We start from the raw sequence: 26,405 nt of genomic DNA on the forward strand, positions 1-26,405 counted from the left end.
ATGTGTTTAAACCAGGCATTCACACGAGATGTCCATTACTTTAATCTGTAAACCTATTCTCTGATTCACACTCCGGAGCTAAAGGTGGCAGTAATGCCCCAAAACGCTCGATGACAATTCGTAAAATACAATAAAGGGATGGAGGACCAGGTGCATGCCAGTGGAAGTGGGCAGTAGGGGATTTGCCAGCAACACCCTGAGCAAGGCCTGTGGTACACTTGGAATAACAGGCACCAACCAAAGAAAAGCCATTAAGTAACAACAAGGAGGCAGCGAAGAAAGCATCCAGATGGCTCTGGTTGAAGAGGGGAGAACGGTGGGGGCAGTAGCATGCCACTTGGACACAGGCCGGGGTCTGATCAGCCTGATCGCCTGGAGGAGGGTGTCTGTTGCAAGACCCGGAACACCCTGTGAGTCCAGGAAACAACACTGATGATGTGTCCAAGGCTGTGCATCAGATATTTTTGTAACTTCAATGTCTTAATTGAATGACTTAATCTTTACTTAGAGTGACTTCAAACCTGTGTGTTTTAATACACACTGATTGACCCATATGGTTCCTCAAAAAGTATCGATAAAGCATACGTAAAAAGCACAGTGGTGCAAAAATGCCTTGACTGAACCCCAGACATTCCTTACAGTGCAGCTTTTCACATTTGACCAACGCACCTATTTTGGGAAATGCATTGTTTTTGGTACTGCACTGTACACACTGCCTGATAAAAGCCATAGGATCAAACTATTTACATTTATTAAACTGTTCATAAAAACCTGTTATATATATCAACATCATCCCATGCTTTACATCACCATTAGGTCATCCTCTCCTTTATATCTGGACATAATAATAAACATAAATATAATATCTTCAGATGATCTGTCGTTTCTCCCTGAAATCATTTATAATTTGAACAGAGGTATAAGCTGAACATAGGACTGTATCTCCTTCTGTAAGGTCCATATGAGGCTCTTCGTAATATTTAACAATAAATGCGCTGTATTTTTGAGAATGAGAGCGCTGATAATATGGAGGTGAGGAGCTTTTTGGGGTTTGAACTCCAAGCTCAGAAAGCAATTCCCCATATCAAACACTAGAGGGCAGACTGAAAGCTCTGATTCCTGTTCAATCCATAAGTGTAACTGTTGTGCACCATATTTACATCTGTACAACATGCCAGCACAATCTTCTCTCCTGACTACATGCAATATCTTAATTTTCTACATTTAAAAAAAGGGGGCGGGGACTGTTAAAGGGTGTGGCATGAAAATTATTCTGGTAAACAGAGCCATCAAATGCTTATTAACTCGTTATCCGGAGGACAAAGCTTAAGTTTGTAGGAGTTTTGAAAGTAAAAGTGTGTACTCTCAGCACCACTAGAGTCACTAAACGAATCTACAAACATTGTGACTGTTTTCAAACACGTTTCCCGGACACTCATCTGTGTTTGGTCAGAAATACAGGTAGCGCTGCAGATAACTGTGATGCTATTGGTTGAGTTGTTGCTAGGGCTGGATCAACCAATCGAGAGATGATTTGTTTGAAGAGGCACAGCGTTTACACTTTTGTGTGAAATCTAAAATGGCTCATTTTAAAAATGCCCCAAGCAAACAAAGCTGGACTAACAGAAAAATAACACACTTCAACATCAAGACTTCAAGAAATATGTCTGTCACAGTGTAAGGAGACCTCAGCGTAAAACTCTGGCTAAATATTTACAACTGTGGATCATATAAAGCACCCAGGCCGAATCTACTTTGTGGATCTATCTCTAATGGCAGTTGTTGTTTCATTTCTATAAACCTTGTTGTTTAAGACGAGCTTCACAGTTTTGCATAATGCATTACAGATTAGCACGCACCCTTTGTTTGTGCTACCATCGTCAATGATACGTCAAATTGTGCAGCTAATTCAGCAGCGGTGTGCTATTAGCAATCAGAGTGGACTATAGCATGGGTGAAAAGTAACCTAGCAACCAAGCAGAACACCTTAGAATCTTCACAGCAAGTGGTTTTAAGGGGCTATAAGTAGACTTCAGAAATCATTGTTATTAGCTAAAATGGTGGCCATCAAGTGAAGTCAGCAAGAGAGTGAATGTGATTGAATGCACTGACATACTCGTGTTGTTCTTTGATTGGATAATAGATCATTTAGCAACAGCAACATTTTGACACTCTACTGGCAATGGTACAATTGGAAAATCTGTTTGTTTCTGGAATGAGTAGTTGTAACATTACCAGTTAATTTATTTAATAAAATATTTAATATTTAATTTAATTTATTACTGTAATTTTAATATTTAAGTTTTTTTTTTTTAATGGCCTGTACACATGATCTCTTTTCAGAAGTTTACTGGTAATTTTCCGGAAATATTTGTATGTGTAAAAGGGGTTAATGACAACAGTAATGACAATGATTAGAAAACAGCATGTAAGAAAGCATGTGATCGTAGATATGTTTACCAACTCTGCAGTTTGCCTGCTTCATATTAACAATAACATATGAGGAAAATTGTAATGATACTGTCATGACATTGATTAGTTTGAAATTTGATAATGTATAGTCGAGTGTGTATACATATCTAGATATGTAATGATGAGATCACACCAGAAGCACAAGCGTGAGCAATTTACAAGTTAAGTTAATGCAAAGACACGAATAGACATCCTATGGCGCGAATTGAGCGTTTTGCTTGTTAGGCCTGCAAGATTCGCTCAAGTTGAAAAACCTGAACTCTAGCGGACACATTAACTTGCTTTTGAAGGGGTGTAATTATGACGTAGCGCCAGTTGTTGGTGTCCTAAGAGGAAATTGTTCTGCCGACACCGCACATCTTGGCAGATGGGGGGGGATTTCCGGCAGAAATAACAAACGGGAGGGTGGTGGGAGATGGGTCTGAAATACAGGAGACTACCGGGAAAAAAGAGAGTGTTGGCAGGTATGGTTCTGGTTGGCTGTTAACATGGTGCACCAGTTATTGCACAGACGCTTATCTTGTAAACAACAGAGATCGCAATGCACAATCTGATGGTTGGGGGGTAAATTTCCGGCAGAAATAACACACGGGAGGGTGGTGGGAGATAGGTCTGAAATACAGGAGACTACCGGGAAAAAAGAGAGTGTTGGCAGGTAAGGTTCCAGTTGGATGTCAACATGGTGCACCGGTCATTGCACAGACGCATATCTTGTAAACAACAAAGATCGCAATGCACAATCTGATGGTTGGGGGGTAAATTTCCGGAAGAAATAACAAAACGGGAGGGTGGTGGGAGATGGGTCTGAAATACAGGAGACTACTGGGAAAAATGGGAATGTTGGCAGGTATGGTTCTGGTTGGCTGTCAACATGGTGCACCGGTCATTGCACATATGCATATCTTGTAAACAACAGAGATCGCAATGCACAATCTGATGGTTGGAGGGTAAATTTCCGGGAGAAATAACAAAACGGGAGGGTGGTGGGAGATGGGTCTGAAATACAGGAGACTACCAGGAAAAACGGGAGTGTTGGCAGGTATGGTTCCGGTTGGATGTCAACATGGTGCACCGGTCATTGCACAGACTCTTATCTTGTAAACAACAGGGATCGCTAAGCACAGTCTGATGTGACACAAAGGGAATGACAGTGGGGATAATCCAAACACTTTGGTTTCGATGGCTACATGACTACACAGACCCCGACATCTTTGTGAATCTTTATCCTGACAAGAGTTTTCAAAAACTATTGGTTTCAGTTTTTTGTCTTTGTTTTGGACTGGTCTTAGAGGTCATTTCTGGTAAATGATGATGCATTTCCGGAAAGATTACACAATGTCGGAAGTACTACTGTGTAAAAGAGTACACTGACACTACAGTACATCTCTTTTTGCATTCTCTATTATTGTACAATCATTCATTTATCATGTCACCAGGCCCGGATTGGCTAATCGGGACAACCGGGAGAATTCCCAGTGGGCCGGTCCATTTTTTGGCCGCGAGGGCCGGTGTCCCTAGCTTCTCGCACTCTCAGCAGTTCATTTATTTATTTATTTGACCATAGCCTCACTCTTTTTATTCATTATTTTGCTGCAGCTCCGCTCTTTTTGTTTATTTTCTCGCAGCCCCGTGAGCAATATGCAGCCCGCAGGTTAATGATAATCATCATTAACCTGCGGGCGGCACCCCATTCCACCCCAAACAGCAGCACCTTAGTGAATATTAATTAATATTAATAAATATTACACCAGCTCAATGAAAATCAGATGATTCACTACATTAATAAATCTGACATAACTTGATCAGAAATCAAAAGCGCCATTGTGGTCTAGTGGTTAGCACGTTACTTTAACACGCCGCCGATCCGAGTTCAAACCTCACCAGAATATAATTTTTTTTTTTTTCATTTTCAGTGTTAAGACATAAAATACTGTTTGGCTTACTTATGTAGGGGTACATATTTTTTGTGTGTGTGATGACCGTTACAAAAGACTGGATATCATTAGCCCCTATCACACATATAGACCTTTCCGGAAAATTACCAGCAATTTTCCGGAAAGGTTGTATGTGTGAACAGGTCCTTTTTGAAAATACCGGTAAATTCGTTCCGGCTATTTTCCAGAAAGAGAAGTTGTAACATTACCGGTAATTTGCCGGAATGGTGCGCTGTGTGAATGCAGAATGAAGATTGACGGAAAGAGCGCGTGCACGTCTAGAACGTGCTGACGTGAGACGTCTGCTTTAGCCAATCAGAACAGTCAGACGCATTCACGTCCATGCTGTTTATGAGAATAAAAGCCCTTGAATATTTTTCCAGACACCTTTTAGCTGCTAGATGTTAGTCAGATAACGTTTCTGTTCCTTCTTAATGCTAACTGTGTAAATAATTATCGATAAAATGTTTATGATAATCCGTTGTTTGTTTACCTTCAAGCTTTGCGTGTGCCCGTGAGAAAAAGAAATCAATGCATACATATAAAATTCTGACATATAGCCCCTTAAAGCCACTCAAAGCACAAACTGCATAGCAACTCCTTCATCCTCCATTCAAGCACTATTTCTTGCAAGCTCTAAAACTGTGAACTAAATAAACTGTAAACATCACCGTTCTCTGAAGCACGGCTTTTGGCTTGAGCAGGACTTTTTCAATCCCAGCGCCCCAGATTTTGTTGAGGCCTTTTGAAGTGTGTGCTGTGACCACACAGAACAGTAAAGGTAAGTAATCCTGAGATAGCGTGTGAGATTGACCTGAAACGATTTCAAACACACTTTTAGTCTCGCAGTTGTTTGATCACTCTGTTCCGTTTGCGAACATCTCAAATGCCTGATAAGTTGGTTTTGATCCAAACTTCATATTTTTTTGGAACTGTGCTAATCTTTCGTTGGAGGTATGAAAAAGAAAAAGAGGCAGAACTCGACTTCAAAGTTTGGGGTCTCTGACTCCAGCTTTGCCCCCCATGGGGACATCCAGTGGTTTGCTTTTCTGTAAACATGGGAATCATCTGTAAACACTGAAATGCAAATCACCCACATGACCATGAGGGAAAAATAAATTACCTAGATCAAATATTGCAAAACAGAATAAGTTACATATCAGTGCAGTATAAGAGGACTCATTTCTTTGACAAAAAAGGGGTGGTTTGACTTGTTTCCATTGGTCAGAGATAATGATCACATGATGCTCTTTGGAACTTCCAGACCTGTGATCAGAGTCACCTGTGAAAGGAGACAAATTTCAGGTATGAACATTGAGAGATAATGTGCTGATACCCTGCTGAAAAATCCAGCTTAAACCGGCCTAGGCTGGTTGGCTGGTTTTAGCTGGTCGACCAGCCTAGTTTTAGAGGGGTTTTGGCCATTTCCATGCTGGTTTCCAGCCATTTCCAGCCTGGTCTTAGCTGGTCAGGCTGAAAAATGACCAGCTAAATCCAGCTAAAACCAGCTTGACCAGCTTGGTTTAAGCTGGACATAGCTGGGCTCTCCGCCTGACTATGCTGGTCAAGCTGGTTTTAGCTGGTCATCTCACAGCCTGACCAGCTAAGACCAGGCTGGAAATGGCTGGAAACCAGCCTGGAAGTGGCTAAAACCCCTCTTAAACTAGCCTGGTCAACCAGCTAAAACCAACTAACCAGCTTAGGCTGGTTTAAGCTGGATTTTTCAGTAGGGTAGGGATGGAATTTAAGCTAGTTATTCACATTGCAATTGATCTACAACAGGAGTGTCCAAACTCGGTCCTGGTGAGTTTAGCTCCAACTTGCTTCAGCACACCAGCCAGGATGTTTCTAGTATATCTAGATCAGGGGTGTCAAACTCAATTCCTGGAGGGCCGAAGCCCTGCACAGTTTAGGTCCAACCCTGCTCCAACACACTTACCTGTAGGTTTCAAACAAGCCTGAAGGACTCAATTAATTTGATCAGGTGAGTTTAATTAGGGTTGGAACTAAACTGTGCAGAGCTGCGGCCCTTTTGGAACTGAGTTTGACACCTGTGATCTAGATAAAAGCTTGATTAGCTAGTTCAGGTGTGTTTGATTAGGGTTGGAGTTATTGGCTGTTTCTCAATTCCAAGAACGCAGAGAATGGACTTGCGTTCTTGTGGAGAGCGGTCTTGCCTGGTGTCCTCAGAAGAACGAACTCACGAGACCGCGAGGGCAGAGAATGCGTCCTTTGAGAAATGAGATGCTGCGTTCTTAATGATGGTCATGTGACCTTCACGCGTTTTAAATAGTAAATTATTAAAACATTTCAGCATTCATACAACGATTTATTGTTTCCCCCCTCTTCAAAATATATACTTTGCATAAAAACATTATAAATATACTCTGCACAATATAAATAAAACACATTTTAATACGAATTTCAGCAAACAAACAACCCTTAATGTGTTTATTCCTTTATTAAGATGTTCATGGTAATGTTTACTTTCACCGTTTCATTTAGGGAAACTCCTGAGGTAAATAAGTGATATCTCTGAACTTTAATAATAAATCTAAATAAAATGCTGCGCTTCCCACCTCCAGTCGCAATGACTTCTGGGACTTCCAGAGCGAGTTCGGTGCTCAAGTCTGCATCGGTGCGTCCTCGATATCAAAAACACATCCGGGAAGTTTCACGCGTCCTCCGTACTTGCGGTCTTGAGTATTGGAACTAAACTTAGGCAGCTGATGATGACGTTGCACGAGGACGCAAGACCGCCGAAGAACGCATACTGAGAAACAGCCAAACTCTCTAGGACAGGAGGTTGAGACACCCCTGATCTACAACATAGGTTTCAAACTCAATTCCTGGAGGGCCGCAGCTACTACCCCAAACAAACACAGCTGAAGCAAGGTATTCAAGACTACTGGAGACTATTAAGCAGGCGTGAGCTAAATTATGCAGAGCTACAGCTCTCCAGGAACTTTGATCTACATTGATTTCAGTTCAATCCAGTAATACTGTAGTTCTTGGTACTTTAGAGGAAACATTTAAGCATGGCAGAATCCAGTACCATATCAAAGCCTATTGAAGGCAAGCTTAAAATCATTAGCCTAAAAAGAATATGGTCAATGCTAATGCTGCCTCTATGGAATAAAGCAGTGAAGACCAAAAGCTGCCCAAGGCTGCGTCCAAAATCGCTTACAACTTGGGCAGGTAAGTACATTCTATATAGTATGAATGGGAATAGAATAAATGGAATTCAGACATTCAGACTACATACGCCATTTGTCATTATAACATGACCAACACACATCACCTGTGTTGCTTCTCTTTAGGAATTCTCTTGCATGGCATTATGGGATAGCGTAGCGTCCATTGAATGCGCACTTAAGTTTCTTCAGAATCTTGCGGGAAGTAGTAGGTCATCCGGGTACTTGCGTGTTTTTACTATATGTTTTACAATAAATTTGGATATACTACTTTGCTCGCATACTGTTTTGAACATACTATATAGTAGGGAAGTATGCAATTTTGGATGCAGCCCAAGTTAGCGTTACAGGTTTTCCTATGGTAGGTAATACACATTTTCATCTCACTCATATTAAGATAATCTCTTAGCACAGGGGTGTCCAAACTTGGTCCTGGAGGGCCGTTTTCCTGCATATTTTAGTTCCAACCCAAATTAAACACACCAGAACCAGCTAATAAAGCTCTTTCTAGGTATACTAGAAACTTCCAGGGAGGTGTGTTGAAGGAAGTTGGAGCTAAACTATGCAGGACACCGGCCCTTCAGGACCGAGTTTGGACACCCCTGTCTTAGCAGATTCCAGAAATCATTTAATGCTTTATAACTGGTAAACAAATACCCTCAACATTTGGTTTCAAAAACTAAAACCACTAGTCTGCTTTTGGGCTAAACAGTTCATTTTGCTTAACCATTCCATTAGGTGCAATCTCAATCGGGTTCTCAATGGGTTCTCTTTGGATTGTAATACAAGTGTGTTAGTCTTTGCCTTGATAATGCAAGAGTAATGCAAACAGCGATGGATGAAGATGACATATTTCTGTAAGCTTTGTCAAGTATGGTTTTACGCATACTCGAAATTGGTCCTCTGCTTTTAACCCATCCAAGTGCACAGACACATATTGAGTGAGAGCACACACACACACTGTGAACATACACTTGGAGCAGTGGGGAGCTATTACTTCCAGCTCCCAGGGAGCAATTAGGGCTAGTCGCCTTGCTCAAGGGCACCCCAGCTGGGTATTGAAGATAGAGAGAGTGTGGTTTATTTACATTACCCATCTTCAAATCCTGCTGGCAACCAGCAACCTTTGGGTTACTAGCCAAACTCTTTATCCATTAGGCCACAGATGTCTTAATGGTGCATTCTAACTGGATTCTTGTCCAAAACCTTTAGTGTTTGTTTATATATAGATCTAACATGTTTGATTGTCAATTGATAACATGCTTCAGCTTAGCCAGTTAAAAAGAAACTGGTGACCAGGCAACAGGGTGGTGATGTCACGCACGTGCACTCTACCAGACTGAATCAGCATGGTTGCCCAACCCTGCCTAGAATCCTGTGCCAAGAACCATTTATAATTTGTCATACCACACCAGGACTGCAAAGGTTTGGGTTAATCAGACAAGAGTTTGGATTTATATGAATACAAGTTAACCCTGATTTCTGGAATATCTGCTAGACAATGGGTCAAGAAACCCGACTGTGATGAGATTGGTTCAGAATGTGGGGTTGGGAGTGTTGAGACCAATCACTGAGTAAGTTAAAGGACCCGATGGATCTGCTGCTCACCTGGACATTGCGGTTGAGACTGACCGCAGGCATGAACACACCCTCCAAGTTCTCGAAAGCCATGGGTCCATGCTGCTGTTTATTGATGAAGAAAGTCAAGGTGTGTTTTGTTAAGTCTAACAGGATCCCAACAGTGGAGCCCTTGCTGATGCCACCCTCAGCCCTGCAAACATCAAGTAGAACAGGTAGGAGAAGATTAAGGATATGAGCTATATATAACTTTAGGAAGGATTCAAATATAAACAGAGCAACTTATATATATTTAGGGGGTGGTTGGGGGATGTGCTTGGCGAACATCAACAGTTTTTTTGGAGGATGATAAGCTGCAAAAACATTGCTGCAAATCTGATACACGTTTTATTTATGGAGAAAATTAAAAAGCATTGCAGTGTTTGTCTGAAATAATTAGTCTACTGAAATGTGTATATTCCATTTAAAATATGAAACCGTCAGTTCTTGTCACTTGACTAGCGGTGTGCTTGCTGCATTCTAAAGATGCCTTTAGCTGGGCGCGCATGGAAGGCGTAAGCGCATCATGCCGCTTGGCAACTTGCTTCCAATTAGTGTGCGCCTGTATTGAAAATAAGGAACTTGCACGCAGAAAAGACACGATACAGTATGTGATCGGTTGCCATCATTTGCGATTGTCAACAAATCAGGTCCTCCTTTCAACAAAGGGGTCCTTCACTGGGCCTTTTCCTCTTTGCAAAAAGAGAATTCCAAAGACGTCTGTTTCTCACACCCCATTCACATGGCACGTCAGTGTCAACACTCCCCATTTACTTTGAATGGGTGACGTCAAGCATTGTCGAAATGAATTGTCAATCCGTGCTTGCTGCAGAAGTTGGAAATTTCGTAACTTTTCAAGGGCCAATAGAAGCGTCAGCCAATCAAAACGCTTTATGCAAATACCCTATAACCGATTGCGGACTAATTTCATTGGATGATGCTGCTATGATGATCGCGTTAGTCCCAACTTCAGACACACTCTCCATCAAGCATTGACGCCCTGTGTGAATGGCATTTTGCTAGCTCGTAGGTTAAATTTTGGCTCTCAAGTGTCCGAAATGTAACCGTGAGAATACGGTAATTTTTCAAAATAATATAATATAAAGATTGTTCAGACTTAATAAATAAAACAGAAATAATTAATGATTTCTTGTGCGGCCCTGTACCTATTGACCCACGGAATTGGTGACCACTATTTTGCATAAATAAAGGATTCAGTTTGCTGTAAATTATACATTTGTTGTATATCATTCCAGTTTAAGTAAGATGAGTCCTAAATGCTTGAAATTTACCTGCAATTCTGGAATAAGTCATATATATTTTTATATATATATATATATATATATATATATATATATATATATATATATATATATATATATATACATATATATATATATATATATATATATATATATATATATATATATACATTTTTTACTAAGGATGACAGAACATTGTCACCACTTACTACTCATGAATTCATCAATTTACTTTACTGTAGTTCTGTAACTGTAATTATCTTTTATTCTGATTGATCAAGCAAGAGTTTTAATAGAACAGAGCTGGAAGGTTCCCAGTTGGCATCGCATTGCTTGTTTCCAAATCCCAGTATGTGTGACAGGATTTGTGGAGTTTTGCCTGGAACAAGCAGTGGGATTTTTTAAAGTCGGAGTCTGTGTGTTTCCCTTTGATCCCAGATCTCTCCTAACAGTGGAATGAGTGGGACGCAAGAAGTGGCACATGTGAAGTGGAACTAGAGCACGGAGGAGAAAACTGCTGTGGCTTCACTCTAATCAAAACTCCAGTCTGTATTACTTTAAAACACACAGCAGTGATGATATTCAGTCTGAAGGGTGTCTTGGAGTGTGAAATCACCTTCTTATATTTATGGAGCAGTCAAGAACTTTAGAACAGTTTGTCACAAGTCAAATTCTAAATGTTGATTCAGTTTCAGCTTGGTATTAAATGGATAGTTCACCAAAAATCATTTAAACACCATCAGGTCATTTTGATGTTTGGAACCCAAATAATCACACTTAACTACACACATTTTGGTTTACGAGGACTTTCCATAGGCGTGATGTATTTTATACTCTAAAAAACGCTCATTATATGGCGCTACACCTAAACCGAATGTCAAAAAATGCCATAAGGTATGATTTTTAAGGACTTTCCTCAAATATTACCACAATCAGGGCTACGCCTTCTTGTGGACATGTAAACGAGGGACGTTCACGTGACACATACAGCAAAAAGTAACGTATTTCAATTTAACGTTATTTGAATTAATAGATTTAAAACACAAAAACACTTAGTTATCAATATATGCACATTTGATTCCCAAAAATGTAGACAGCGCCCTCTAGTGGATTTGTCACCTGAAACGTTCAACGAAACGTTCCCGGAGCAATCTATTTTGCAAAAATGTAGGCAGACATGCATTTCCAATGAGCCTGGGTTGAAAAAGGACACTACATCTAATACTAGCAGAATTTCTACTGGAGGGACGCTACCAAAAACACACACCTGATTGATTTACCTGCTTAGAGCCACTGGGTGTTGGAGGGACAAAAGAAACAACATAAGAAACTTGTTGGAATACAATATTCAAAATATAGACCATTTCAATGTGGTGATGTCATTGGCCCATAAACATTTCCTGCTTGTTGTTAAACTATTTTATAACTGTAATAAGAGGCAGTTCAATCATAACTTAATCTAAAAACAGCTATCCTTAACATCGTTTCTCAATTTGTTGACCTTTTTTAATTCTTGGAAGCTATTCGGAAATTATTAGCTTGAAAGCTAAGCGGGGCAGTTCGGTGGCGCAGTGGGTAGCACAATCACCTCACAGCAAGATGGTCACTGGTTCGAGCCTCGGCTGGGTCAGTTGTGGAGTTTGCATGTTCTCCTAGTGTTCGCGTGAGTTTCCTTCGGGTGCTCTGGTTTCCTCCACAAGTCCAAAAACTTGTGGTATAGGTGAATTGGGTAGGCTAAATTGTCTGTAGTGTATGAGTGTGAACAAGTGTGTATGGATGTTTCCTAGTGATGGGTTGCAGCTGGAAGGGCATCCGCTGCATAAAACATGTCCTGGATAAGTTGATGGTTCAATCCACTGTGGTAACCCAGGATTAATAAAGGGACTAAGCCGAATAGAAAATGATTGATTGAATGAATGAATGAATGAATGAATGAATGGAAGTTAAGCGGAAATTAAAAATGTAAAACAGGAAATGCATTAGGATCAATGTTTTGTTTACGTTCCTCAAAATGGTCTATAATAATAATAATAAAAAACAGATATATCAAAAAGAAATAGGTACAAATGTATAAAACTGGAGGAGTACACGGATGTGAGACTGACAGAGAAGTAGAGCAAGATCAGCTTTAGGCTACATTATGTGGGTTGCATACAGACAGCACAGATTTCAAGAACTGTTAAGTGTAACACTAGCTGTACTCCTGGTGTGTCCTCTTAGTCACCTCAGTATGCTTAAATGGAGGCAAAAGTGTAAATTGTTGCATTAGTATTCAAGTGGTATAATCAGCCTGTCCTTGATACTCACCTCAAGGCACTGCATCAGCAGAAGTGTGACATACACCACGTTTACATGCACCATACTGTCCAGGAGAACCCTAAATCCTAGCCAAATCTGCACGCTTAATGTTTTTAATGCTCTACAACTACTACTAGAATATCCCAGAATTTGGCAATCTGGTGCTTGACATTATATGACATGAATTAGATGACATGTTAGAAGTGGTATGTTGATTTTGAACCTGGTGGAAACACTGATTTATCATATTAGTTGATTTTATTCATTCATTTATTCATTTTCTATTCGGCTTAGTCCCTTTATTAATCCGGGGTCGCCACAGCAGAATGAACCACCAACTTATCCAACACGTTTTTACGCAGCGGAACCCCTTTCAGTCGCACCCTGTGGGAAATATCCACACAAACTCATTCACACTCATATACTATGGACAATTTTAGCTTACCCAATTCACCTGTACCGCATGTCTTTGGACTGTGGGGAAAACCGGTGCACCCGGAGGAAACACACGCAAATGCAGGGAGAACATGCAAACTCCACACAGAAACGCCAACTGTCCCAGCCGAGGCTTGAACCAGTGACCTTCATGCTGTGAGGCGAAAGCACTACCTTTAATCACAGTATATATATATATTTTTTTTAGATTATACTTCTGTATTTTGTTTCCAAATTGAATGCATGACTTGTCTTAACAGATGAAAGTATGGGATCCCCAGACACACAAGACAGCATCTGTTCATCCCAAAAAAAACACATTTAAAAACATATTATCTGAGGCCTTGAAAAGAGTCCAAAATTATTAAAAATTTTTTGGATTATTAATTATTTTAGTATTATAAAGATTAAAAGGAAAGTTTAACTGAGCTGCCACTGACAATATTTGATGTGCTCTATGTACAAACATTGATCCTTTTAGAATTGAAATCTGTTTATTATAAAAAGCATTTGTGTCATCAAACATCAAAAAAACGTTATAGTATATGCTGTGTGTTTGGCACATAGATAACACCTTTGGATTTATAATATAATACAATACACAGATCTGTGAAAACCATTCACAGTTGGGTGGGTGGGGGTTGGAGGGCAGATGGGGTGGGGGTGTGTTCGAACACCCCTCAAATGGACAGGCTAGGGGAAAGATTTAATCGCACACTTAAAACTATGATTCGGAAGTTTGTTTACGAGGACGCGAAAAATTAGGAAAGCCCTTCTTTTTGGAAAAGTTGCCCAAGCCTCCACAGGGTTTTTCCCCTTCGAGCAGTAGGGATATGTGACTGGGCTTCATTCGCAGATATCATTGTCTTTGAGTAGGCTACAAAGACTTCTTAAGGTACATCTTAATTAAAGTTATAACATTTCTTAGAATGTTGTCGGCAGCTAGCTCTCTGCAACTCTCACATGGTCGCCCTCTGAAGCTAAACAGGGCTGCGCCTGATCAGTACCTGGATGGGAGACCATATGGGAAAGCTAGGTTGCTTCCGTAAGTGGTGTTAGTGAGGCCAGCAGGGGACAATCAACCTGCGGTCTGTGTGGGTCCTAACGCCTCAGTATATTGATAGGGACTCTATACTTCTAAGTGAGCACCTTCTTTCAGATGAGATGTTAAACTGAGGTCCTGACTCTCTGTGGTCGTTAAAAATTCCTGGATGTCCTTCAAATAGTATGGGTTTAACCCCAGCATCTTGGCCAAATTTGCCCACTGGTCTCCTCTCATGGTGTGCGGTCTGGTGCAAAATGGGTACCGCAGCGTCATCCCCCCCAAAATGTCTAAAGTGCTTAGAGTTTCCAGAAAACTGCTATGTAAATTAAACAATTACTTGGTTGCTTAAGGTTTACCTTCTAACGAATGTGTCTCTGCAGGTGCTGGTGAGTTGTTTGGTAAAACTGTGAGTAACTGTTTACCTAATCCCTATTTAGACCACTCTTGTGACATTTTAATGATGTATATAATTTGCTTGTCAGAGAGATGCTATTGATACGCAATAATTTAATTAATTATAGAATATTGATATATACTGAATTTGGTTTTGATTTTCTTGTCATGTTCTCTGTAAAAGGGGAAAAATTTTACAAGATATTTCAAGAGTTCCCACTTAGATATGCTTGGCATTCAAAGCAGGTTTGGCATGCTGTCCCAGGAGAGAACCCTGAGCTCGGAGATATTTGAGCCCAGGGTTCCCGCCCGGTCAATAAGCATATCAGGGGATCCGAGATTAGGTAGGTCTCCATAGCTCCCCCTATAGAAAGGGGAGAAAAAGGAGGAGATGGGGTGGAAGGGGGGATTCTTCCAAAATGAAGATAGAGCAATAAGGAGAAAGAGATCCATTTATATTAAGCTAGGATAGCTCTGATTGGATTATTACTGATTACGGATGAGTGGCCAGCGGTGCACAATCATATCACGTGCTCCTCTCGAAATTAGTTAATGAAACTCAATCGTGCCTAACCCTTACTCTCAAAAATCCATCGTAAATTCATACGAAACTATCACTTAAAGAGGGTACACTTAATGAAGACAGTTTCCGAAAACGCGTTAATGATAAGATATAACTTAAGAATGACGTAGTCTTAAGAATGTTTCGAGAAACGCAGCCCTATTCCATTAGCGTTGTTGCCCGTCTTTCAGATGAGACGTTAAACCGAGGTCCTGACTCTCTGTGGTCACAAAAAAATTTCATGACACTTCTTGTGAAAGAGCAGGGGTATAACCCCGGTGTGTCACAGATGACACAGATTGCTTCCATGGTGACCAGAGGACACGGTTAGAAAAAGCAAAGGAAGAACACAGACAAAACCTAAGCAAATACGGTTGAACAACAGTAGAAGGACACAATATGTGATGGGATGGCATGTGCTGTGATACTTTTTCTCCAAACAAATCTGTAAAGACCACTCCCCTACAGAAGCACATGACGATAAAGACTGACAATTAGCTATTTCGCCCGAAAGGCGGGACTTCCTTCGCTGTGGTGCCCTACTGAAAAAAACAGCTTAAACCAGCCTAGGCTGGTTGGCTGGTTTTAGTTGGTCGACCAGGCTGGTTTTAGAGGGGTTTTGGCCATTTCCAGGCTGGTTTCCAGCCATTTCCAGCCTGGTCTTAGCTGGTCAGGCTGGGAGATGACCAGCTAAAACCAGCTTGACCAGCCAAAACCAGCTATGTCCAGCTTAAACCAGGCCTGGAAATAGCCAAAACCCCTCTAAAACCAAGCTGGTAAACCAGCTAAAACCAGCCAACCAGCCTAGGCTGGTTTAAGCTGGATTTTTCTGCAGGGTGGCCATACTGAGCATAAACTTTTCCCTTTTCATAGTAATTTGAGTGAACCATCTTTGTATATCTAAACTATTTGATTAGTACTCACTCATGCCTATATACTTAACATGTAATATCAACTAGGGATGCACAGAAATTCAAAGTATGGGCTTAAACTGAAAACTCTGCAGTGGTTTTTACAGCTGTTTGGCTCACGAAATGTTCTTGGAGCTTGGTATGATTACAGTTGAACCATTGAAGTCACATTGCATGTTTTGACAATGTTTTTGGTTCCTTTTCAGAACTTTGAAGATTTCAAGACCATTGCTGTCTATATAAAGGAAGAGAGAGCTCCAGGATTTCATCTAAAACATCTTAATTTGTTTTCTGAAGAAGAACGAAGCTCAAATTGCATTGAAATCAGTGGCGTGGCGGACGGGCCCGCAGTGATGAGGGGCCCTGTGTGGTCACATCCCCTAAACCCTTCCACCCACATTCTTCATTTAACGTGATCATAACTTACCTTGAAATCAAAGTGCCTTAACACCACCGCCAATTTAGTCTATAGGTCAGTCTATAGGACCGATGGTCTCTTTCTCTTTTAACAAGTAATGATTGGCCAAAAGAGTCAAAAGTCTAGCTTGTGAAATCTATCAACACCTTGGCAAATGCAGATTCATACCTGTTGGTGTGGGAGTTGTTGTGCATGAACCAGGAGCGGTTGTTGTCCACATACATGGCCCAGGCCTTATCGTCCTTCCCCAGCATCATGTCCTTCATGGTATTAATCCGCGCCACTCCGAATGCAGGGTCAGGGTGGTTATCATAGCGGTCCACGCTAAGCTCCCAGTAATGCACACCCTTGGAGAAGGCAGCAGTTCCCAGCACCACACGGTCATCGTAACTGTTACACGTCACAGTTTGGTTTTCATTGGTCAGCACAATGTCTCTGTGAGCGGATGTTGGGTCGAAGGTGAACCATGCCACTGCAGAGGAGAAAGAAAAAGAGAAATTTGTTAGCATGAGGTAAGTGTGGTTTAAAATGGGTTTTCTGTTTTTGATTTGTTAAAGAAGTGCACATTAGTACCCTTTCCCAGATAGCATACGAATGTGGGCCACAGTTAAGGCTGATTTATACTTCTGCGTCAAATGCCGGCGTATGCTACGGCGCTGACACAAAGCCCTTCACCGTGGCCGTCGGCGTCACTGACGTGCACCTCTCAAAAAATTTAACTACACGTCGCAACAACGCGTAGCGCAAGCTCTGTGATTGGTCGGCTTGGTAGCGCTGACAAGTCTGGGCGGGACCAAGAGCCGCGCGAATGGCGCGAGCGATTGTTTACAAGTGTGGAGTCCCGTGAAGGAGCTCCGGATGGAAAGTTTTGTTTTGTGTTTCCCTCATAGTTAAAGTTGTTGCACGTCCGCCGGTTCCTGCCTCAAAATGAGCGAGTTTGAGTCACTTGTACAAACAGGAAGTGTTCAGGAAAAGCAAAACAGAAGCCAAGAAACTCGACACAGAGGAACATTTACACCTCACTGCCAACTATAAACCAGGCTTTATGCTTAATGTATTGAAGCTTTCAGTGTTTTGAGGGATATTTAACGTTTTCTGACTTACAGTATACTCTGATTTGCTATCTCAGATGTTACTGTAGGTCAAACTACAAACTATGCAGCTAATCTTACTTTACTTTCAGGCTATGTGTAGAAACAAACAGCTAATTTACAGGAAAAGTGTCTATTGTTGGAAAATAGGAATCATTTTTTTTTTTTTTGTCTCTTTTTCTTTTAATCAAACAATTATTTGTATTGGTCATGTAAGATAGACGCGGGTCCAAAATGAAATTCAGCTCTGCAGAAACCTCCTGTCTGAAGAGAGGTGTTAAAACTGAACGCAGAAAGTTGTATGCTTTTTTTGTTGTGCAGAGAATTCGTAGAAAAAGAGGAAGTATGTCTAAGAGTAACGTTAAGCTAGAGGGCGCGGGCGCGACGAAGATGGTAGCTGAATGCAGTTTCTCGCCCCAAAAACATGGCAGAGAAAAGGAAGAAAACTTATCACTTTCACAACGAATGGGAGGAGGATTTTTTTTTTTTACGACTGAGAAAGAAACCTGCGTGTGTCTCATTTGCGGGGCATCTGTGGCGAGACGATATGGAGAGACACTTCACTACGTGTCACAAAAGCTACCATGCTAACTACCCACCGGGAAGTGCACTACGGACAGAAAAGGCCCGTGAGCTGACGGCAGCTTTGGGTAAGCAACAGTCTTTTTTCACGAGGCCGGCGAAAAAGTCACAAAAAGCAAACGAAGTTTGTTTAGAGCTACACATTTTCTGATCAAGAAGAAGAAGGCAGTGCCATGGCGAAGTTGAATTAAAATATTGAAGAATTGTGTTCAGTTTAAAAGTGTTTTTAAAAATGCCACAGATTTGGTTATTAGTTTAAAATGTGACAAGATGTATTTAAAAATATGTAAGTTGATTTTTCTAACATTACATAATTGATAACTTTTTGAAACAACAATTCATGATTTGTTAAAAGGGTTTGTCAGTGGCTAGTGAAAATGGGACATTTTTCCTATGAAATGTAGTGATGTAAGTGATCATCTAAAAATTACTGATATTAAATAACTGAATATTAATATCTGTTTCCCTCCTTTATTGTCATTGTTGCTAACTACTGTGAGAAATCATTTACGTGATTAGTGTCTTCACATAGATGATATTATTAATAATGTATAACTAAAGGCAAACTGTTTGTTATTTCAGAAGAGCGTATCAAACTGGTACCCCTTCGTATGACTCAGTACCTATGAAGTAGCTCTTAGTTTCAAAAAGGTTGGTGACCCCTGCCATAAAGAAACTGGCGCGATTTTGCATTCTAAATACCTATAATTTTAATTATTACAGATTAAAGCAAACTATTTCTCACTTTTTAAAGGACAGTCCCCCCATTCGTGTTTTTTGACGTCCTTTAGGTGGGATCACGCATTAATTAGTGGGGTCAATTTCCCCCAAACCCCTTTGTAATTCGCAAATTGCACTTTTCTCCCCCACTGACTTCCATTCATACACATACGCATGCGAATGCCGAAGACCGGAAATGCAAGCTCGAGTTTAGCAGTTTGCTGCGATGCAAAGTTCAAGCTTGGTGAACTCGCATTACATGACTACATGAGACTAATCGAAGATCAAAACATGACCTCTCGGGACAGAAATGTAAAATATGAACCAATCGCTCACTTTTTTAATGTCTAATCATCTTGTAATTAAATCTCGCCCCTTTTTTCGCAGAGCCGAATGACAGAAATTCTCATGCTCAAACTCTAGTGTTACCATGGCATGACTGGCAACGTAACGAGAATGTATGAACTGTATGAAATCAGTATACCAGTTACCGTTAAATACCGTCATTCAGTTTGACCACATGGTGGCGTTACAATGCAAAAAAGAATAACATAACAGCAGTTTGAGTGACTCGAAAATTGCAATAGTTTCTAGATGCACCCTTTATGATGCAAGCTAAGATTGCATCACTCAGCGATGCAATGTCAGACACATTTTACTCAATGGAGTGAGCGACGTCACTGTGGCAGGTAGGGTTAGGGGTGGGGTTAGGTGAGAGCATTAAAAAGCATTGCATGCAGCTCAGATTGCACTGCACCAGGTCTGCATCCAGACGCCTCTCGAAAATTGGCATGCAGCGTGTTTGTCAAAGGTGATTTAAGTAAAGTTAAGTGGCTTAAAGTTCAGAAATATTACATAATCTGACATACTTAAAAAATACACAATAAGATCACAAGAGTTTCACCCCCCCATCCCCCCAAAAAAAACACACACACACACCCTTTTTTATTTAAGGACAGTTATTTCATATATATCCAGCAAATAAATGAATTCCCAAAACACCTTCAGCTAGTGTGAGTGCAGTCATCGTAATTTGCAGATCACACACACACATAACTACACATGTGCGCTCTCTCTGTGATGCATGATTTATTAAAAGGAATGAAATATTGAAGCTGATGTGTTCTCTGAGAAATGAAGTTTCAGCAGGAGAGTGCCTGTAAGGCAAATCTAGCATCAAACTCTTGAATATCCTGTGTTAATTAAACATCTCCACTGGGACCGTTCCATGTAGTTTTGCAAACACCCCGTTCACATTTATATCAAAGACCTGCCAATGTAGCTATGACTAGAGTTTGTCTTAATTATAATGGTCTTGGACTGCTGCAAAACTGGGGCATTGTAATGTCTATAAATTAATGTATTGTTTTAGTTAACTTTATAATCTGAATTACATTAATAGTCACATTAAAATGAGTTGTTTTGATGAACATGTTATTTATTTATTTAATTTTTTTATAGAGCCACTATGCTTAAAAATTCACTCAAAAATAATTACACAGAAATGTATATTCATCCTAAACATTGTGCATGTGCTGTTAAAAGATTTTATAAATAAATTAATATAAAAAAAATGGTTACACTTCAGTTTAAGGACCAATTCCCACTATTAACTTGTGGCTTATTACCTGCCTATTTGTAAGGAATTGGCTGTTTATGTGTCCTTATAAAGTACATATACCCAATACCTAAACCTTAAACTGCCTTAAAAACTAAAAACTATAAATAGTTTATTGAGGCATAGATAAAGTCATAGTTAAAGCCATATGGAAAGGTTTCTTAATATAAAGAATTGTAATTTTAAATAAAAGTGTGAACAAAATAGGATATTGAGTAATATAGCTACAACTTTTAAAAAAAGATGTGGGACATAACCGATGATGATTGGTGTGTAGTGTGTAGGGGTGGGACAACCACATAACCGATGATTAGTGTGTAGAATTGGGACAACCACATAACCAATGATGATTGGTATGTGTGTGTAGGGTTGGGACAACCACATAATCGATGATGTTTGGTATGTTTGGTGTGTGTGTGTGTATGTGTGTGTGTGCGCGCGTGTGTGTAAGGTTGGGACAACCACATAATCGATGATGATTTGTGTTTATGCAGGGGTGGGACAACCACATAACCGTTGATGATTGGTGTGTGTTTATGTAGAGATGGGACAACCACATACCCAAAGATGATTGATGTGTGTGTGTGTGTGTGTGTGTGTGTGTGTGTGTGTGTGTGTGTGTGTGTGTGTGTGTAGGGGTAGGACAACCACATAACGGTTGATGATTAGTGTGTGTTTATGTAGGGGTTGGACAACCACATAACCAAAGATGATTGATGTGGTGTATAGGGGTAGGACAACCACATAACCGTTGATGATTGGTGTGTGTTTATGTAGGGGTTTGACAACCACATAACCAATGATGATTGATATGGTATGTAGAGGTGGGACAACTACATAACCGTTGATGATTGGTGTATGTTTATGTGGGGGTGGGACAACCACATAACCAATGATGATTGATGTGGTGTGTAGGACTGGGACAACCACATAACCTTTGATGATTGGTGTTCTCGAGTTCGACCTGAGCTCGGACTCCCCTCTTGCCTTGCAAACGGGAGGGAGCCCCGGGTTCGAGGATCTTATGCGCTCAGGACTCAGAAACAAGTTTAATAATCAATCATCAGCTAAGTGTGAACTCTTGAAAACATTACATTTGGCAGATGTGTCTTAAATTGTCCCACAGCAACCTTAAAATTGTATAGAATCGTTTAGAATGTTTTACAATAATCATTTATTTTAATGTCTATTTCATTATACATAAAGTTTATTTCATTTTTTTTCACAAAGTAACTCAGTAGTTACTTTCCCTGGTAGTAAATTAGTTACTTTTATAATGATGTAATTCATTTACTAACTCAAAAAAGTTATACCTAATTACCTAATTACTTTTTTTGAAGTAGCCTCCGTAAAACTGCAAGTAAACAGTCCTTAACAAAGACACAAATAAGTATAATCAAACAAGTCAGTCAAGTTAATAATTCAATAACTTACTCAAAAAGTGGAGTGAAACAGTGAAAAGTCTAAATCCTTTTTTTAAAACAGCTCAGTCTAAAAAAATCAAGTCTTTGTGTACCTGAAGTTAAAGTAAAAGCCTCTACATCTGCAGTGAGATGCTTGATCTGTGGAGCTAAAGGGTGATGAAAGAAGCTCCCAAAAACACTCATTAAAGAGAAGCATCCGCAGCAGGGAGCCACGGAGAAAAGGGAATATATAATGTGTGAGCTTTGTGCGTGTGTATGTGAGAGTCGAAGATGGAAAACAAGTTTTTAAAGAAATCTCTGAGGTGAATGAAAGGAGCGACCCACCGTCAGATGTCTTCAGCACCACCACTTTGCTGTACGCTCCCACTCCAGCAGAGTTGTAGGCTTTTACTCGAGCGCTGTAGGAACTGTTGAAATGGAGGCCGTCCACTGTACAGACGGTCTCTTTGCCCACGTAAACTTCCTGAAACACGGACAGGGAAAGAGGCAGACGGGGGGTGAGATAGAAATGGAACTTCTGGGAACTGATCTGGGAACTGATGATCTTAAGATTTAGGATGATGGTGCATGTTTGCCATCAATTATGAATTGAGCAGCAGATGTCTCCAAGAGAAAAAATACAACCTATGTTTTTCTTAGCATTTTTTTAAAAACAAGATAAAATGCCTCCTGCAATCATACATGGGAAATGTGTATGGATAAAAAAAAAGTTATTTTCAAAAGGAAATTCTTCTAAATATGGGTAATCAAATTTGTTATCTGGAAATAATAACTTTTTCCTTCCAATTACAAAAAATAAAGGAGAATTATTGGATGAAATTGGATTGTTACTAATTGCTGTTAAATAAGTCAAATAAACAAGATATTTCAAGAGTTCCCACTTAGATATGCTTGGCATTTAAAGCAGGTTTGGCATGCCGTCCCGGGAGAGAACCCTGAGCTCGGAGATATTTGAGCCCAGGGCTCCCGCCCAGTCAATAAGCATATCAGGGGATCCGAGATCAGGTAGGTCTCGATAGCTCCCCCTTTAGAAAGGGGAGAAAAAGGAGGAGATGGGGTGGAAAGGGGGGATTCTTCCAAAATGAAGATAAGGAGAAAGAGATCCGTTTATATTGAGCTAAGATCACTCTGATTGGATTATTACTGATTACGGATGAGTGGCCAGCAGTGCTCACATGCTCCGCTCGAAATTAGTTTATGAAACTTCACTTAGTAAACAACACCGACATTATACACTCACCATCACTTTTTTAGGTACACTACATTAGGTATTAGGGCCAACTGCTTGTTAGCGCAAATTTCTAATCAGCCAATCACATGGCAGCAACTCAATACGTTTAGACATAGACATGGTCAAGACCAGGGGTGGCCAACCCTGTTCCTGGAGAGCCACCTTCCTGCAGATTTCAGTTGCTACCCATATCAAACACACCTGAACCAATTAATTAGGACCTGAACACCACGTGATAATTACAGGTAGGTGTGTTTGATATGGGTTGCAACTGAAATCTGCAGGAAGGTGGCTCTCCAGGAACAGGGTTGGCCTGGTCAAGACGATCTGCTGCAGTTCAAACTGAGCATCAGAATGGGGAAGAAAGGGGATTTAAGTGAGTTTGAATGTGGCCTGGTTGTTGGTGCCAGACAGGCTGGTCTGAAAAAAAAAAGAGTTTCCAGTGAGCGGCAGTTCTGTGGGCACAAACGCCCTGTTGATGCCAGAGGTCAGAGGAGAATAGCCAGACTGGTTCCAGCTCAAAGAAAGGCAACAGTAACTCAAATAACCACTTGTTACAACCGAGGTATGCAGAAGAGCATCTCTTACAAACTTGAGGCGGATTAGCTACAGCAGCAGAAGACCACACCAGGTGCCACTCCTGTTAGCTTAGAACAGCAAACTAAGGCTTCACACTTTTTTGTTGGGCTCGGACAGAAAACAGAGAGAGTTCAGTTCAAAATCAGGAGTTTTATTTGCAAAAGGATGAAAAAAGGCAGCTGCCGATCCCCGACCAACAGTGGGAGAACGCAGACTGGAGTGAGAGCAACTGGTGAACCGCCTTGGCTCCCTTGGAGCGGAGCGAGGGCTGTAACTGGCGAGCGCTGGAAATCAGCCCTGAGGAGACTGCGCAGATCACAGTACGCAAAAGCGATAAGCTGATGATCAAAGTAACCGGGCTAGACTAGACAAGACTAAGATGTAAAGTTCACTAGAGAGCGAGAGCGGGTCCGTAGGTTTTAATCAACACAATAATCCGACAAAGAGTAACAAGAAGGAGCAGGTATATATAGAGAGACAAATAGACTCAAATGGAAACAGGTGAGTAATGCATGCCCGCCAGCGCTGATTGAAAGGGGAAACAGCTGAAGTTAACAACACAGAAGATTAGATCAAACCTGACTCGTGACATTTTTCACATATTCTGATGGTCGGGTCAGAATTTGGCGTCAACAACACGAAAGCATTGATTCGTCCTGCCTTGTATCAACGGTTCAGGATGGTGGTGTAATGGTGTGGGGGATATTTTCTTGGAACACTTTGGACCCATTAGTACCAATTGAGTATTGTGTAAACACCACAGCCAACCTGAATATTGTTGCTGATCATGTCCACCACAGTGTACCCATCTTCTGATGGCTACTTCCAGCAGGATTAAACACCATGTCATAAAGCATGAGTCATCTCAGACTGGCTTCTTGAACATGACAATGAGTTCACTGTACTCAAATGGCCTCCACAGTCACCAGACCTCAATCCAATGGAGCATCTTTTGCATGTGGTGGAACGGGAGATTCGCATCATGTATGTGCAGACGACAAATCTGCAGCAACAGCGTGATGCTATCATGTCAATATAGAGCAAAATCTCTGAGTAATAGTTCCACAAAGGACTAAGGCAGTTCTGAAGGCAAAAGGGGGTCCAGCCTGGTACTAGTAAGGTGTACGTAATAATGTTGAGCATTTCAGTTCTTTTCCCATGTATGTTTGACTGCATTTTCTCTTGATAAACCAGCTGCAATGGCCAATTAGAAATCTGAGATATTTCATATGTGTATAGAAAATCAGAAATCTGTCACTTTTTGTCATAAAAAGCCTCAAAACAACCTTTCAGCGAAACAATGGATGCAGGACTACTCTATAGACCTTTTTCATGGCTGCTGCATGGAGGGCGCCATATCGACCAGCGTCTTCCGGTAGAATGCGAAAAACTTCCGTTTACAGCGTGTACAACTGGTAATTTGTGCTCCGAAAATGGGTTTAAATGACGTTTTTAATGGATAACAGAGTGTTTTTGTGACACACAACTTAGAAATGTGTCTGTTAAAGCCGTTATAATCAGTCACATGAGGTTATAGCGAGTCACAAATACGAGAAAAACGTTCTCCTAGTTCACGTGTCTGCTGTCAGTGTGTGTGTGCGTTCCCGGCCTGTCAGCTGTTAGCTCAGTGGCTCTTTAACACACACACACACACACACACACACACACAGAGAGAGAGAGAGAGAGAGAGAGCAAACCAGAGAACTGCCATGAAAGTTAACAGGTAAGTTATGAAAGTTGTGCAATTTACAAAAATGACCAGTAAAAGTCTGTTATTGATCCTCTGCTGGCTGATTTGCTGTTCATTCTAATCGCGAGCCGTTTGTGATTTATTTCGTGTGTTGTTTTCACCACGGTTTGTATTTTTCTGTCATTTCGATATTACGGTAGCCTATGTTTTCACTTTGTCACAGTTATTAAATCAGTGGGCTCTATCATACACCCGGCGCAATAGTCTTTTGGTAGTTTAAGCTTGGCGCAAGAGTGGTTTTGAGGCGTTGCGCTACGCTGTTTAAATAGCAAATGCATTAGCGCTCATTTGTGCGCCCATAGGCGTTCTGGTCTAAAAAGGAAGGCGTTCTGAGGCGGACCGCTGGCGCGTTGCTATTTTGAGAAACTATAATAGATTTTTCATTAGAACAAAACTAACCCGGTCTAAACTCCAGCGCAGAGTTGCGCCTCGCTTACACACTGCTTAATACACACAAGAGAGCAATAGGCAAATATCTTTACATATGAAAAAATGTCAATATTAAGGATATATATAGGATATAATAAGGACAGATATAGGATATAAATATAAAGGATTAAAATATTACAAAACTTATTATTTTCTAGCCTAAATATATATGAAAAATCACTGCTTTTATGTCTTCTTCATCTCGGGAGGCTTTTTCAGTTCATTCATAACAATTTGCTTTTGTATAATGTTATTATTTTTAGCAGTATTATTTATTATATCCATATTTATATTTGTTTTATTAAAAACAAGCTTAGATTTGCCCACATGTCAGGTTTTAGACCATATGGAGCACAGCATGTGTTTTAGGATATAACTCAGGTTTTTGAGCACACTTCATTATTAATGTTCATTTATTCATTTGCTGGAAATTAGAACTG

At 40.6% G+C, this 26,405-nt stretch overlaps 1 protein-coding gene across 6 annotated transcripts in view; it reads right to left on the bottom strand.

Moving 5' to 3' along the window:
• Positions 1–3,806: 3,806 nt before the first annotated feature.
• trim67 (tripartite motif containing 67) overlaps positions 3,807–26,405 on the bottom strand; it is a 71,880-nt gene continuing 49,281 nt past the window's right edge. For 4 of the 6 annotated variants that reach the window (XM_073934045.1, XM_073934044.1, XM_073934043.1 and 1 more), the window contains 4 exons: positions 22,301–22,439; positions 16,710–17,013; positions 9,209–9,371; positions 3,807–5,688 (listed from right to left, as the gene is read on the bottom strand). In XM_073934045.1, coding sequence (XP_073790146.1) covers positions 5,644–5,688; positions 9,209–9,371; positions 16,710–17,013; positions 22,301–22,439 — 651 coding nt within the window. In that variant the 3' untranslated portion in view covers positions 3,807–5,643. Of the gene's footprint in view, positions 5,760–7,409; positions 9,372–16,709; positions 17,014–17,816; positions 19,795–19,863; positions 22,440–26,405 lie in introns of those variants that run through there. The other 2 variants (XR_012396304.1, XR_012396305.1) reach the window with 2 other exon arrangements.

Source organism: Danio rerio, chromosome 20 (assembly GCF_049306965.1).
Source record: "Danio rerio strain Tuebingen ecotype United States chromosome 20, GRCz12tu, whole genome shotgun sequence".
In the NCBI taxonomy this organism is placed as follows: domain Eukaryota; kingdom Metazoa; phylum Chordata; class Actinopteri; order Cypriniformes; family Danionidae; genus Danio; species Danio rerio.